The sequence below is a fragment of the Anomaloglossus baeobatrachus genome, chromosome 1 (genome assembly GCF_048569485.1).
Source record: "Anomaloglossus baeobatrachus isolate aAnoBae1 chromosome 1, aAnoBae1.hap1, whole genome shotgun sequence".
In the NCBI taxonomy this organism is placed as follows: domain Eukaryota; kingdom Metazoa; phylum Chordata; class Amphibia; order Anura; family Aromobatidae; genus Anomaloglossus; species Anomaloglossus baeobatrachus.
In genome coordinates, this window is record NC_134353.1 from 180,006,884 (window position 1) to 180,024,066 (window position 17,183).

Here is a 17,183-nt window from a genome sequence, read left to right on the forward strand (position 1 = left end):
CTTCTATTGGACGGCTGCCGTGTGATGTCGCTGTGACGCCGCACGAACTGCCCCCTTAGAAAGGAGGCGGTTCGCCGGCCATAGCGATGTCGCAGGGAAGGTAAGTCCATGTGACGGGTGTAAGCGATGTTCTGCGCCACGAGCAGTGATTTGCCCAACACGCACAACCGACGGGGGCTGGTACGCTCGCTAGCGATATCGATACCGATATCGCAGCTTGTAAAGTGCCCTTAAGAGGAGAACGGGCAGCTAGGGAGCTACTGCTGGATATGAAAACATGTTTTCTGAAAGGGGAACCCTTTAAGAGTAACAGAGGAGCATCTCTTGCATCAGTTGCATTGCAGAAGCAACTTCTGAGCATTTTGATGCTTTTTAAAAGCCTGCTTTCTTCTCTTGCCATATATCAGCAGTGACAGAGTAGAGGGCTCTCTTTACCTATTGAAATGAGAAGTTAAAGAGCACCCTTCACACACAGCCTGGTAGACATACAAAATGTTGCCCTGTCTTTTGCACAGTCTGGAAGAAGACTTGCCAAAACCCAAGACCAAAGCTTAAAGCTTCTAGCAGAAGATCATGAAGGTAGTATACTTCAGACATTAAGGGCCTGTGTTCAAGTTGCAAATTTGTAACATTTTGTTCAGTGAAAATTTGTCCCAAAACCTGAAGGGTTTCCTGAGGCCAGAATCGCAAAGTCTCATGCACATGTTGCTTATTTTTGACTTGCAAATTTGGTGAAGATTTAAATCTGCAGGATGTCAAGTCTTTCATATTTCACTCTTGCTTATGCATGGGGAAAATCTGCACCAAAACCGCTTGCAAACAAATGCACCACTCCAGCGTTTTATATTTATTCTACCGGTGAAGTGGTACTTTAAATCTAAGTCACCTTACCCCTGTCTTATACTTACCTGCCGCCATCTTCATCTTTTTCCAGTGTCGCTCTGTTTGGTCTCCTGTGATTGGTGATCTGCCGGCAGCTCCAGTGTTTCATAGAGTGTGCCGGAGGTCACAACTCCATACATCTCTGTAAGAGCCTCCTTCTTGTCCCGTTCTGGCTCTCAGAGATGCATTTGGAGATTGTGACGTAACTTCTGACTTCCAGCCAGTCAATAGGCACAAGATGGCACCGCGGGACCTGAGCAGCATCAGTAAAAGATGAAGAAACAGGAAGGTGAGTATGTGAAAGGGGGCTTAAATTTAAAGTGCCACTCCAGGGTGGAAAAAAACAAACACTGGAGTGGTGCTTTAAACAGCGTTTTTCCTGCCAAGAGATGCAGAAATGGTGCAGAAATTTCTCCTTCAAATACTTAACGTGAATCCATACCCAAAGAATATTGGTAAACTGCATAAAATATAAATTTAAGGACATTAATTTCCTATTTTTATTACTGACCAACACATTTAGGCTAGGTTCACACTTCTATAGTGCTCTATGCCGATCAGTACGTCAGGGTATTTGTTGGTATCCCAAGAAAACTGCATTTCGATTGGAACCCACTTGAATGAAGCCAACAAGAGACACTATGGACAATGTATAGACTTTGTCCTGGTAGAAAGAGATGAATACTCCTAGGACAGAGGCCATATAGTATCCACAATGACAACATTGCCTTCATTTAAGTGAATGGGTCCAACAGGGATCTATGGTGGTTCTGATCAAATGCAGTTTTTCGCAGATTGCAATGGAAATCCAGACATAGGGCTCACCTTAGAGGACTGTACATGGGTGAAACCTAGAGTTACTTGTATTTCCAAAGTACCACGATTAGTTAGAAAAAGAGAACAAGTTTGCAACAAAGGCTATGTTTGGTGCAGTTTATCTATTAAGTACTCTTTAGCACCCCATGTTTAATTTTTTTATAACAAGATGTTCTAAAGAATGAGAATTCTTATGATTCTTGAACTTCTCAGAGCCCCCATTTGAATATATAGATCAATATCGACTAATGATGTAATGTGTATGGTGCACCGGCCAACTGATGATCGAGAAAGATGCCAATCGCATTGTTCTACACTCCCTGACAGACGTTATGTCGCTTATCCATGTTATGTAAATAAAAGCTTATAACCTGACTTTAAATTCATCCATTGGTTTTAAAAATTACTCTTTTGAAACCCTCCCAAATTTGGTTTAGGTTATGAAAATAAAATTGCTGCAAAGCTGAAATATTGATCATTTAATGAACACAGAAAGGTCAGATTTTGGCAAAACAAATGTTTTGTCGCCCACAGAAAGTAATGTGAAATTCAAAGAAATAATTAACTTCTAATACAAAGATATGTTGCATAACATTGGTGAATGAAGTAGTGGTGCTATTAGAGCCATATTTAATATTTTGTGTGACTTCCATGAGCTTGAGGGACTGCATCCATGTGGTTCAACAATGATTCATACAATTTATTGATGAAGTCATAAGGAATAGCAAAGAATGCAGTCTTACATGCCTCCCAGAGTTCATCTAGATTCTTTGGTTTTGTCTTCCAAGCTTGCTCTTTCATCCTACCTGAAACATGCTCAATGATGTTCATGTCTGGTGACTGGGCTGGCCAGTCCTTGAGCACCTTGATTTTCTTTGCCAGGAGTAACTTTGTTGTAGAGATGGATGTATGAGATGGAGCACCATCCTGCTGCAGAATTTGACCCCTTTTATGATTGTGAATGTAAGAGGTAGCTAATACTTCTTAATATTTTAGGCTATTGATATTGCCTTCCACCTTGCAAATGCTCCGCACATCCCCATACTGAATGTAACCCCAGACCATGATCTTTCCACGACCAAACTTAACTGTTTTCTGGGTGTATTTTGGATCCATACGGGCTCCAGTAGGTCTCCTGCAGTATTTGCGGTGGCTTTGGTGTAATTCAACTGACGATTCATCAGAGAAATCCACCTTCTGCCACTTTTCCAGCGTCCATCTGTTTAGCAGGCTGTGGGACTTGGCAAATGCTACATGTTTTTTTAATTGCCTTTTGTTTAGTTCTGGCTTCTGGGCACTGATTCCACCATGGAGGCCATTTTGAGACAGAATCCTACAAACTGTTCTAGTTGACACAGGGACTTGAGGTGACCAGGCCTGTTGGAGCTCTGCTGCAATGGAAGAGGGGCTGTCTTTGGATTTTCTAACCAACAAACGTTCCTCCTGAGCAGTTGTCTTGCGGGGTCTGCCGGACCTGGGCTTGTCAAAAACATCTCCAGTCTCTTCAAATCTCTTTTTAATTCTTTGAACTTGACGCTGAGACACATTAAAGGTGCCAGCCACCTCTGCAGTGGATCTGGTCTTCAGGCTCTTGCTAATCAAGGCTTTGGTCACAGGGTGGATTTTTGGCATGTGTCAGAGGTCAAGTTGAAGTTCAAGTGAAGGTCTCAGGTGCTGGGTTTCTTTTTTTACACACCCACTAATTAACCGATCGTTTAGTGAGCATGATGTAAATGTAAATGGCGAGGATGTAAACTAGGATTGGGTGCATTATATGAGAAGGTGACAAAACTTTTGTCTTGACAAAATCTGACCTTTCTGTGTTCATTAAATGATCAATATTTCAGCTTTGCAGCAACTATATTTTCAGAACCTAAACCAAATTTGGGAGGGTTTCAGCTTTCAAAAGAGTAATTTATTAAACCAATGGCTGAATTTAAAGTCAGCTTATAAGCTTTTATTTACATAACATGAATAAGCAACAGAACTTCTGTCAGGGAGTGTACTGAAGATAAGCCGCTGGCCAACATGTCAGCCAGTGGTTTTCCCATAGAGAACACAGGAGCGCTCAGCCGAGTGAGTGCTCTATGTATGGGAGTGTTGACTGAGATAGCTGTCGGCCCAACGATTGGCCGAAGCATTGTTCTGCCGACAGCCATCTAATATATATGGCCATCCTTAATGACCTCCAAGATGGTATCTTCTACTTAGTTATGCAAGGTTGCATGAAACCATTATGCACTATAAATTACACTTTTGCTATATACAGACATAAGGGTATAGCCTGAGCTGAAGGTACCTATTGTCTTTACCTGAAAGGATATTTCCTGTTCTGTTGATATAACTTTTCAGCAGTCTCATTATCATCATAGACAGGATTAAAATGACAGGTAACACTTCTTTATACAGTAGATAATACAAGATCCACCACTCACAATAGTTATTGATCACAGCTTCCATTCTCCTTTACTGTACACAATGACATTTGTACTAAACAGTCAGTAACTACTTCTATGTAAGTCAATGGGGTCTGAGTCAGTTTATTGCTGATAATGTGGCTGCTGAAAAGAGTATGATCTTTGAGTCTAACGTTAGGCCTAGTGGCAAAGGTGAGCATTTATTTAATGTAGAAGTGTAAAAAAAGGTCAGGTGATACTTCAGTGGTATGGGGAACATGGATAATAGTTCTTTAAGAGTAAGCACATTCTTCTTTAAAAACATCAGAATTTGTATTCTTGTATAATTAGCCAAGTCTGGGATGATGTATCCTGAGCCGTCAAGTTTGTCCGTTTTATTGGCAGCTATTTTGGCTTGAGGTTTAACAGTGTGGTTAGAAATAAGACCTGGCCTGATCCTTCTATGGTCTCCTCATGTACAATATGATTTATATCACCGCCTGAGTAATGTCTGTGTTTCAAACAGAACAACGCAACCTCAAAGATTGTTCCACATAATACAAATATTCATCCTGAGAAGTGTAATAACTATATAAAAACAATGCATATAAAAATGAGCAAACACTGAAGAAAGCAATACTGTACTGGGCAGGGAAAAGCTAATGAAGTGTTGTACAAGTCAAGGTAGGAGCTTCAGGGAAGTCAACCATCTGTAAATTCTAGGACAGTCTAAAAAATAAGGCCTCTTTTTCCACTGTGAGAAAATTAAAAATTGATGCTTCTGTATTTTTTTTTAGGAAATTGAAGAAGCTTATACAGTTTTAGTGATTGTAATTTTAATTTTACAGTAATTGCCATTTATACCGTATCTTCATATCAGTACTCAGAACTGTAGAAGTCTATTACTTATAATCTTTTTTTCTAGTGTGTATGGAAAAAAACGTTTTTGGCTGTATATGATTTTTGGCTAAGTTGTCCTCAGAAGGGGCCATCATAATGCCAGATAAGTGAATATTTAGTTATATCGGACATTTTAATATCCCAAAAATGTTGCAGACCACAAATGTTCTTGAAGGTTTTTCCAGGCACATCACTTGATTTATACTTGTAAGCAGTCCTGATTAAAAGATTTCTGCCATTTAACCCACAGGGACCATTAGATCCTACATTTTACTATAGTAGATTTACTTTTAATGTTCTACAACTTTATGCCCACTTGTCTAAAGGGAACATGTTACCCTTGTGTATGAGAAAGGTGAAGTCCTCCATTGTGAGCAAAATACACTCCATCTATGCCTCTTCAACTCCAAATTAATAAGATTTGTTTTATGAGCGCTCAGGAAATCAAAATAGCACACACACTTAGGGACACTTTGCACACTACGACATCGCAGGTGCGATGTCGGTGGGGTCAAATTAAAAGTGACGCACATACGGCGTCGCAGGCGATATCGTAGTGTGTAAATCCTTTATGATACGATTAACGAGCGCAAAAGCGTCGTAATCGTATCATTGGTGTAGCCTCGGTCATTTCCATGAATTGGGAAATACCGATGTTACGATGTTGTTCCTCGTTCCTATGGCAGCACACATCGCTGTGTATGAAGCCACAGGAGCGAGGAACATCTCCTACCTGCGTCCTGCGGTTCACGCCGGCTATGCGGAAGGAAGGAGGTGGGCGGGATGTTTACGTCCCGCTCATCTCCGCCCCTCCGCTTCTATTGGCCGCCTCCGTGTGACGTCGCTCTGACGCCGCACGACCCGCCCCCTTAATAAGGAGGTGTTTCGCCAGCCAGAGCGACGTCGCAGGGCAGGTGAGTGCTTGTGAAGCTGCCGTAGCGATAATGTTCGCTACGGCAGCTATCACCATAATATCGCAGCTGCGACGGGGGCGGGGACTATCGCGCTCGGCATCGCAGCATCGGCTTGCGATGTCGTAGTATGCAAAGTGCCCCTGAGTATAGTGTACTCAAAGAATTCTCGTTTATTAGTACATGTGACCTGTTTATATAGGGTCACAAACAAAGGATAAGTTCCCGATAAACTATACATTAATAAGAGCAGTAGGGGCGTCAAAAGAAATGTGAAACTTCCCCGCCCATCAGTGCTAGCTGAACCCTATGACATCATTAGTTATAAGGCAAGACAGACGCTGTAAGAACAAAATGGATTCTATTATCACACAGCCATGCACAACAGATAGCTGTCAGCTGAACGGTTGTTCGACAGGCACCTAAAGGGGGTGTAACACGCAGCGATATAGCTAGCGATATCGCTGTCGAAAGCACCCGCCCCCGACGTTTGTGCGTCACGGGCAAAATCGTTAGAAGCCCTCACACGGACTTACATGCCTAGCGACGTCGCTGTGTCCGGCGAACCACCTCCTTTCTAAGGGGGCGGTTTCGTGCAGCGTTACAGCGGCATCACTAAGCGGCTGCCCACTAGAAGTGGAGGGGCGGAGATGAGCGGGACGTAACATCCCGCCCACCTCCTTCCTTCCACATTGCCAGCGGCCGCAGGTAAGCTGCAGTTCGTCGTTCCCAAGGTGTCACACGTAGCGATGTGGGCTGCCTCGGGAACGACGAACAACCTGCGTGCTCAACAATCAACGATTTTTTGAAAAGGAACGACGTGTCAACGATGGACGATAAGGTGAGTATTTTCCATCATTAATGGTCGTTCCTTACTGTCACACGCAACGACGTTGCTAACGATGCCGGATGTGCGTCATGGAATCCGTGACCCCGGCGATATATCGTTAGATACGTCATTGTGTGTAAGGGGGCCTTAACTCTCTTGAGTCTTCCGTACACAGGAATGCTTAGCTCAACCGATCACTCCTCTTTTCTCTGTGAGAGCCACTACCAGACTCCACTTATCTCTTGGAGAACAAATGGTTTGGCAATCGGAAATCCAATGTGTTAGATCCTCCTTTCTCCGATCATCATATATCGGGATGTTATACACATTAGACTGTCAGTGCATCCCGATGATATCAGAGGGTGTGGGTGATTTTCAGCTGATATGTAAGTGGGGCTTATAAAGCCAAGTGAAGATAAAGTTATATCCATACTGCGCGCTGCTTGTTTCTGGTCATCTGGGTGGAGTTTCAGCACTGAACAATCACAGTTGAAATTATCCTTACTGTTTCTTGATTGACGGCCCACTCTGTGTGTGAACTGGACATCAAACAAAGAAGAGTAGGCATAATTACAGCCACGACTGATCAGTACTGCAACTCCACCCCGATGGCTTGTACGGTCCATTGTGTGGCAGTGATGTAACTTCATTTTTTTTCCTACTACTGAAATCTCTGATTTACACAATTATTAGGCTGAAAAGGTATTTTTACACCTTATACCATACGGCATTTGTTAAACAGAGCAAATTCCAATAGATTTCCTTTAATACCTAGGGTTTTCTGGCTCAATACAAGTAGGCGCAATAACATAAAGTTATAAAATAAAGCCGCTTACAATAATAAAAGCACTAAATTGGATTTACCGACATTTTACAAATCTATGTCAATTAACTACATTTTGATGAGACCAATAATTCATTTGTTGTTTTGGTTTTATAAGTGCTAATTTTGGCTCAAGGTTCGTAAACTTGGAAACTATCATGTTTAATCAAAATTTGCTAAAATTTATTTTTATCTGGTTACACATTGATATGTATAGGTGTCTCTCACAGTCACCACCTCTTCAAATACTAACACATTTATGGTTCCTTTGAGTTTTATCAGTTCAGGTCATACTATTAGCACCACCTACTCCCAATAACTGTATGATGGGTGTCTTTTCTTGCCAATAGTACATTTCAGATCATGTTAAGCTAACCGACATACTGGAGCTGTATTAACAGCTACTTACTAAAAGAGTAATAACTGCTCCGAACTACCCAAAGACTTTCATTGTCCAGGCAGTACGCATATTACTACATAGTACTGTATCACACACAGGCAGGAAGCTGAGATTGAGGGGGAAATAGGTTGAGCCCTCCTCCTATACCTATGTATTTTTGAATCATACACTTTGGGACTTGGTGTTTGCTGTATTTTAGTTTGTAGGTAATTTTTTATTAGTAACGTTTATACGTGCTAATGAATTTAAGTCTCCACCATGTTTTATACTCAGGAAGCTGAGATTGCCCTGTAAATGAAGATTAAATGCTCGGCCCAGTTACAGGGGAAATCAGATATAAATGTATTTAAATATTGCAATGTCTCCCAAAAGCTATTTTCAGATATTTTGAGAGCACAATATGTAAAATAGATAAAAGGGATGGAAAAATTAAAAAAACAGAAAAAAAGAAAGTTTGAATTGATGTTGCTAGTGCTTCACCTGTAAAAAAAGCAACCTTGTGTCTGATATATAAAAATACTTGTTATGGAAAGAGGAACCACAATTTCAAAATGTATTTTTGTGGTCCTTTTGGTCATACAAAAACAAGAAAAAAATGTGAATAACAGTCATGAATTTCTTTGTTTTTCATCATACTGTCACAAGTATCAGCAAAAGAAAAAAAATGAATATCGAAATGACATAACAATTAAGCTCCATATTTTTACAAAGAAAAGAAACAGAAATTAATTGACTATCCGACAGAAAACATTTTGGAGCTCTTAAAACCCCATGCATGAAAGACCTGTATATCTGCCTTGTCATGAACGGAGAAAATGGGTTAATAAACCAATACAAAAAGCCCAATTAATACTACGATATAATAGCAAATCTATTGTGTCATGGTTATCTAATGAAGGAAGATATTTAATAACAGAATATCCATGGTAGTACTCACAGTTTAGGCTTGGAAGGCACGGGTGGTGGTTCTTTGGTGGGGGAAGCCAATGTGGTAGGAGATATGGCAGTATAGTACTTGCTCTCTTGATTCCCATTTACACCATTTACACCATTATTGCTGTGAACACCGTTACTTTTCCGCTCCAGGGTATTAAGTTGCAGATGACTTCTTTCCACATTAGGCTTGGAGTCTGGATGACTTGGCGGAAAACACTCCAATGTTTTCTTTGATGGCATTTCAAGGCCACTACTTTTAGCTGCTGTTGGAGAAGAGAATGGATGTTTCTGGAACTCATAACCACTAATCTCTCCACTTGACACATCACTTCTGGTCCGCTCATTAGTCACTACAAACAAGAGAAAAGAGTTTGTAAAGTATATGAAAAAAAATGATTCACCTTGAAATAACATGGAAGTACTCCAGAATGTCTGCTAGTGTTCCAGTAATAAAACAATATCAAATGTATATTCAGAAAAAGGAAACCTCTGGTGTAATCTGTCCATTTATCATAAGAAAGGCTGGTAAATCTTGGAGCTGGTAATTTTAGATCTTTCACTCTTCAAGTTATACTCATACGTTTCCAGATGCAAAGGTGTGGTACTACTGCCTCCAACCTTGATGGCATATGTTTCCAGTGGAAGCCAATGTTCTTTGGTGGCAACCAAGTCCTATCGTTGTCACATATTGTAAAGTGCCTTTCCAAAGAATGCAAAAGCTAGAAGCTGCTTTAGCTTTACTTGGAGTCAGATTCTGTCAATATTCACACATCGATTTATTAAATAAATTTTTCATGAATTCAGCCTTACACATAACACCCACGTTAACCCGGAAATTTAGGCTTACCCGGTACAAGCACATCATAATGCAGGAAAACAGAACAGACTCTTTCAGATTGCAAACTGCAGGGCTGGCTTTACACATACTGTAGTACTGTATTTCCCCAAAAATAAACAGGGTCTTATATGATTTGTTTACTCCTAAAGATGGGCTAGGGATTATTTTCAGGGGATGTTTTATTTTTTTTCCCATGAACAACAATCCACATTTAGTCTTGCACAAAAAAATCAGCATAACTCTCTAAACCCAGTGCGTAACACGTGTGTATGTATCCTTCTATCTATTTATCTATACACACACACACACACACACACACACACACACACAGACACACACACACACACACACACACCAGCCTGTCTCCTCTTCAGTTTTTGACTCCTGCAATAAAGAGACTTTTGGTCCCATGACGTGATGTCACAAAGGTCCTTAAGCAGTCTTATCATCAAGATATAAACACTGTGGGCCCTTGGGAGAATGGGGGCCCTGTGGAGTCGCTCAGTTTGCTCTCCCTTCTCCCTAATGCCAGTCCTGCATACCAGCTTGTCTCCTGTTCAGTTCTTTTAGACTCCTGCAGTTAAGAGACCTTTGATTACATTATGTTACATGACTGTGAAGCCATCAAAGGTCCTTTAAACAATCTTAACCTTAACCTTATCAGTCTTACGATAGGGATCCCCAACAACGATAGGGATCGCTGATAAGTTGCTAGGAGGTTGCTGGTGAGATGTCACACTGCGACGCTCCAGCGATCCCACCAGCAACCTGACCTGGCAGGGATCGCTGGAGCGTCGCTACACAAGTTGCTGGTGAGCTCACCAGCAACCAGTGACAAGCCCCCAGCGCCGTGTGGAAGATGCTGCGCTTGGTAACTAAGGTAAATATCGGGTAACCAACCCGATATTTACCTTGGTTACCACCGCACGGAGCTACACGTGCAGAGAGCAGGGAGCAGCGCACACCGCTTAGCGCTGGCTCCCTGCTCTCCTAGTTACAGCACACATCGGGTTAATTAACCCGATGTGTGCTGCAGCTAAATGTGCACAGAGCAGGGAGCAGCGCACAATGCTTAGCGCTGGCTCCTTGCTCTCCTAGTTACAGCACACATCGGGTTAATTAACCCGATGTGTGCTGCAGCTAAATGTGCACAGAGCAGGGAGCAGCGCACACCGCTTAGCGCTGGCTCCTTGCTCTCCTAGTTACAGCACACATCGGGTTAATTAACCCGATGTGTGCTGCAGCTACATGTGCACAGAGCAGGAGCCGGCACTGACAGTGAGAGCGGCGGAGGCTGGTAACAAAGGTAAATATCGGGTAACCAAGGACAGGGCTTCTTGGTTACCCGATGTTTACTGTGGTTACCAGCCTCCGCAGAAGCCGGCTCCTGCTGCCTGCTCATTTAGTTGTTGCTGTCTCGCTGTCACACACAGCGATCTGTGCTGCACAGCGGGACAGCAAGAACTAAAAAATGGCCCAGGACATTCAGCAACAACCAACGACCTCACAGCAGGGGCCAGGTTGTTGCTGGATGTCACACACAGCAACATCGCTAGCAACGTCACAAAAGTTGTTCGTTAGCAGCGATGTTGCTAGCGATGTTGCTTAGTGTGACGGGGCCTTAATGCTGGGTTCACACATAGCGACGCAGCAGCGATCACGACGGGCGACCTGACCTTATCAGGATCGCTGCTGCGTCGTTACATGGTCGCTGGTGAGCTGTCAAACAGGCAGATCTCACCAGCGACCAGTGACCAGCCAGCAGCGACGAGTGGAAGCGGTGCTGCGCTTGGTAACTAAGGTAAATATCGGGTAACCAAGGGCTTGGTTACCCGATATTTACATTGGTTACCAGCGCACACTGCTTAGCGCTGGCTCCCTGCACGCCAGAGTACACATCGGGTTAATAAGCAAACCCTTGCTTATTTACCCGATGTGTACTCTGGCGTGCAGGGAGCAGGGAGCCAGCAGCACAAGCAGCGTGAGAGCGGCGGACGCTGGTAACGAAGGTAAATATCGGGTAACCAAGGAAAGGGCTTCCCTTGGTTACCCGATGTTTACCTTGGTTACAGCTTACCGCAGGCTGCCAGACGCCGGCTCCCTGCTCCCTGCTCACTTCAGTTCGTCGCTCTCTCGCTGTCACACACAGCGATGTGTGCTTCACAGCGGGAGAGCAAGGAGCAAAAAATGAAGCAGGACATTCAGCAACGAGCGGCGACCTCACAGCAGGGGCCAGCTCGTTGCTGGATGTCACACACAGCGACAGCGACGGTACGTCGCTGCTACGTCACAGAAAATGGTGACGTAGCAGCGACGTCGTTGTCGCCGTCGCTGTGTGTGACACCACCTTAAGAGAGTAGGGTCCCTGATAAATTGCGCAGTTTGACTTCATCTAACACTGGCCCTGACTGTAACTAGGGCTTATTTTTGAAGTAGGTCAAGCATTCCCCAAAAATCCTGTAATGTAATGCTAGGACTTATTTTTGGGGTAGGTCTTATTTTTGTGGAAACAATATCAATCAGTCATTCATTCATGTCCGGTTATAGCAATGATTGTTGTAAAATGGTGATCAAAAAAGTTTAAATCACAAGAATAGAACCCATGGAACAATTTACTTGATCACTGTAATTGCTACAATTATCTCACTTAAGCTAACAACCGAGTGCAGTGGTGCTTTTTGATTTGGATTTCTTCCTCAATCAATCTAAAAACATACTAATTTCATATGATATCTAGGTCCCAATTCATCAAAGTTTATACGTCAAAAATCTGTAATAAAACACTTTAAAAAGTCCTCATGTTGAGTTTTTGGCAACTTTCGACATTAGTTTGGCCAGCTCTACCAAAATGGGCGACGATAGAGTGGATCGTGGCATTAAGAGGACTAGCAACATCTGCTTATCTAATTTATGATAAACTGCGGTGTGCCTTATGCTAAAATCTTACTTCAATCCCTGACTAGAGTAAGATTTGTGCCGAGACATATGGAGGTGAATGCCACTTTTAAGACGCCAGATTCATTAAACAGTATATGACTCTGGCTCCACCATGTTCCCTCATCACGACTGTCTTGATGAATCAGGGTCTTTGTATTTATGGCTGATATAAAAGTTAATGTTTCTCCTTAAGGAAGCTGTTTAGCTGGCAAACAGATCAGGGTGGCCGAACAGCCTGCAATTCATGGATAGTTTGTAAAATAAGGCGTTTTCTCTTCTACCTTGAAAAAAATTCATGTGTCCATGCTTTTTTTCTAAGTTATACGGATTATTATGACTGTAATTATCAGTTTAGATGTCACAGTGAATGCCTTCATATAAGAATTGTGAGCTGCGGCCATATATCACTTAAAATATCAATTTTTTATGGTTTTCCAATGTGTATGTAAAAAATATTATCTGTCCCCAATTTTTTAATAAAGCGTCCAAAAATATAAAAAAAATCAAGTTGGTAAATCTTGTAGGGAGAATTATAGCCAATGCTATGTTCCCTGGGAAATATTGTATCGATGAGGGGGTAGAACCCCTGAAATAGCTATATGCAAATGGAGATTCTGGTTTGGTTTTATATACTAATTCATGTATTAAGGCTCCTTAACCCTTTAGTTCAATGTCCCATTCATATACGTGATTGGTGGAAGTGATCGCGTAAGGAGAGGGTTCAAGAGTTGAGGTTCCTCCACATGTGGCAAATACCAGGTAAACATAGCCGGCATCTGTGTCTAAAAGCCACAGTGCTGGAGCTGACAGCAGCATTTAAATAAAAAAGCGCCGGTATGCGGGCTTACCAGCTCCCATTGGTGCACCATGGCAAGATTGCAGGTCTTCGATGGGCTACCATGACTGTTGGGGCTGCTGAAGTCCCAACATTACTGCTATCTTGGTACTCTTCTGAAGCTCATGGTTTTCACTATATACTGCAATATGGAGATATTGCACTATAAATAATACTCAATCTCATGATCGCAGGGTCAAATCCCCTAAAAGGACTGATACATAATGTAAAAAAAAGGTTTTCTGTTTTTTACATTTTTTATAGCATAGGGGTGTCCATAAAAGTCAAAATATAAATTTAAACAACTGGTAGGTAAATGCCGTAACTAGAAAAAAATTAAAAACCTAGAATGGCAGTTTTTTGGTCATCACTCCTGCCTACAAAATGCAATAAAAAGTGATCAAAATTTCATTGGTATTACTAAAACCATCAGCTGCATTTTTTACTTTACAATCTCACTGCACCTGGTATTTGTTTCCCATCTTACAATAAATTATATGGTAAAATGAGTGTCTTTGTATGGCTACATAGACAGAAAACTAAAAACCGTAAGACGTTTGGAAGAAGGGGAGGATAAAACAGAAACTCAAAAGCAAAAATTGTATGTAGAAGCAAGTGGTTAAGGGTCAATATTGACCTATAGGATTTCTGCTTTCAGTAGGTGGCACTTGCGTTCCCGTTCCGTTCCGTTCTGTTGAGAGGCTGTTGTATATGCGGTATATGCATATATGTTAACCAGTATGAATCAGGGCTACTAGGAATAAGGCTGGTGTTAGTGACCATGCTCGGACCGGCCCACAGAGGGACAGGAGATTTCCCTGGTGGGCTCCTGTGCATGAGTTTGTCAACCACCATCTTATATGAGTAGCAGTTAGTACAATACACTTGGTTCTCTGTATACAGTCAATGGCCGCATCTCATCATTTACCGTATTTTTCGCTTTATAAGACGCACCTGATTATAAGACGCACCTAGGTTTTAGAGGAGGAAAATTAAAAAAAAAGAATTGAGCCAAATAGTGTGCTAAAACATTTTCATAAAATTAAAAAAAACATTATTTTAACAATTTAGACTCAACAGGAGGGTCTGTTATGGGGGGATCTGTGGATGATGCACTGCTGTGGGGGACCTGTGGATAACGCACTGCTATGGGGGACCTGTGGATGACGCACTGCTATGGGGGACCTGTGGATGACGCACTATTATTGGGGACCTGTGGATGACGCACTATTATGGGGACCTGTGGATGACGCACTATTATGGGGGACCTGTGGATGACGCACTATTATGGGGGACCTGTGGATGACACTGCTGTGGGGGATCTGTGGATAACGCACTGCTATGGGGGACCTGTGGATGACGCACTGCTATGGGGGACCTGTGGATGACGCACTATTATGGGGGACCTGTGGATGACGCACTATTATGGGGACCTGTGGATGACACACTATTATGGGGGACCTGTGGATGATGCACTGTTATGTGGGATCCGTGGATGACACGGCTGTGGGGGACCTGCATGATGCACTTTTATGGGGATCTGGGACTACCACCCCCCTCATCCTTAGGAATACACCCATGTACTGTATACCATACATGGCTGTATTCTGAAAGATGAGGGGGGTGGTAGTCACATTAACACTTTGGCCACTACATTAGTCCCTCCCTGGAGTGTTTACACTAAAGGACTACAGCCCCCATCATCCTTCTGAATACACCGATTGATACAGTATATTCTGAAGGCTGATGATGGGGGTTCTGTTCCCCTTCAGTGTTTTTTGCTCACCTATTAGGACCCTTCGTTCAACTGATAACATTTGTCAGGCTCAGATCACTGATTGGTGGAGGCAGCTCTGCAGAAGTTGTCTCCACCAATCAGCATCCAGCCCTAGCGAGGAGAGGGAGAATCGTTCTTCTCTCTCTCCTCTTTCTTATGATAGTCTCTGGCTGCTGCGGAGATCTAAAATGGAGCCCGCGCATGCGCAGATCGCGATCTTTGAGAGCCGCGATCTCTATCTGCGCCTGCGTAGCCTCCAACGCGATGGACTTCAGGAAAATGGCTACGGAAGGCAGCGCATGCGCAGATGGAGATCTCGCTTCTCCGAGATCTCCATCTGTGCCTGCGTCACCTCCGCAGCCATTTTCCGGAAGTCGCGTTGGAGGCAGCGCAGGCGCAGATAAAGATTTCGGCTATGGTGACCGCCACCGCAGCCGATTGCCGGGGGATCCATGGCGGCCGCCACCGCAGCCGATTGCCAGGCGATCCATGGCTGCCGCCACCGCAGCCGATTGCCGGGGGATCAATGGCGGCCGCCACCGCAGCCGATTGCCGGGGGATCCATGGCGGCTGCCACCGCAGCCGATTGCCGGGGGATCCATGGCTGCCGCCACCGCAACCGATTGCCACGGGATCCATGGCGGCCGCCTCCGCAGCCGATTGCCGGGGATCCATGGCGGCCGCACCAGCCTCCTGTGACTCACTCCACCGCCGCATTACTGCCCGGTAAGTTACAGTCACTTTGTAAGACGCACCCCTATTTTCCCCACAATTTTGGGGGAAAAAAAGTGCGTCTTATAAAGCGAAAAATACGGTATTTATTCAACTGCCCAGTTTATTAAATGGTAAATTTGTGAATGCTGATAATGTAATATATGTATGTAGCTGAACAGTGGGCCCCAAAATTCAGTGTTACCAGTGGGCTCTTGTCACCCCAGTCCGACACTGTTAGTAACTATTTTCTGTGTCCCGCCCTGCATATTAAATTGACATTATTTAAAAAAATGACTAATAAGATAACAGTTTTCCCAGTTCCAATCTTAGCAAAATAGTTTAGTATGACTTCTAGATAATAAATTATCCATCTTAGGGAATAGTTTAGCCTAAGGAAGATGGCTTGGACGGGGCAGAAGATGGATCACCCTGGATGCTAAAGAATGTGATACTGATAGTAAAACAAACCCAGAATGTATCTTGACTCCCCCAGACTTTACATTAACATTACCAAATCTGTGAAATATTTTCCTTGGCTTTAGATACCTTCTAAATTATTTTGCCACCAGTCAAAAAAAGGGTTGTTTTTGATCTTCACTTTTAAAAGGAGCATATTAGAAAAAAATAAGTCTTAGAAAATTCACACATTATTCAGTAAAATCTGAATAATGTTACCATAGGCATCACTGTAGCCTTAAATCTGTGTTTCTGTCTTTGGATCAGTCAGTATAGACTGTTATACTAAAACTGGTGTGACCTACCAGAAAGCACGGTGAGTTGTGCGCTGCAGGTCACCGAGCCATAGTCATTCCTTGCTGTGCACGTGAACACACCGGCATCTTCTGGGAACGTCTCCGCAATCACCAGTGTACAGATCTCCTCTGGAAAATGCAAAAAGCAAATGTTACAGCCATTCTCTTGAACAAGTTCCGACTTTCTGATTATTGCACCACAGTGAGGTTTCCGATCACTTTACCCAAAGCTTGCACTCTAATACATGTTATAGTCAGACTAGATAGAAAACCATTGTACCCTTTACATATTACACACAATCATTCATATATTTCAGGGTTTAGCCAGCTGCAATTTCAATTAATAACACCCCCTTTTTAACATTTTGCTGACAAATGTACTTTACTTCTGTCTTGAAATAACTTTCCTGGCACAAAAGTTCTAAACAGTCCTATAA

General features: G+C 43.0%; 1 protein-coding gene across 1 annotated transcript in view; it reads right to left on the reverse strand.

The window, feature by feature from the left end:
* The window catches only part of PALLD (palladin, cytoskeletal associated protein), a 551,568-nt gene that overhangs the window by 201,964 nt on the left and 332,421 nt on the right, over positions 1–17,183 (reverse strand). The window contains exons 9-10 of the mRNA XM_075347256.1: positions 16,756–16,875; positions 8,895–9,243 (exon numbers count right to left, since the gene is read on the reverse strand). Coding sequence (XP_075203371.1) covers positions 8,895–9,243; positions 16,756–16,875 — 469 coding nt within the window. The remainder of the gene's footprint in view (positions 1–8,894; positions 9,244–16,755; positions 16,876–17,183) is intronic.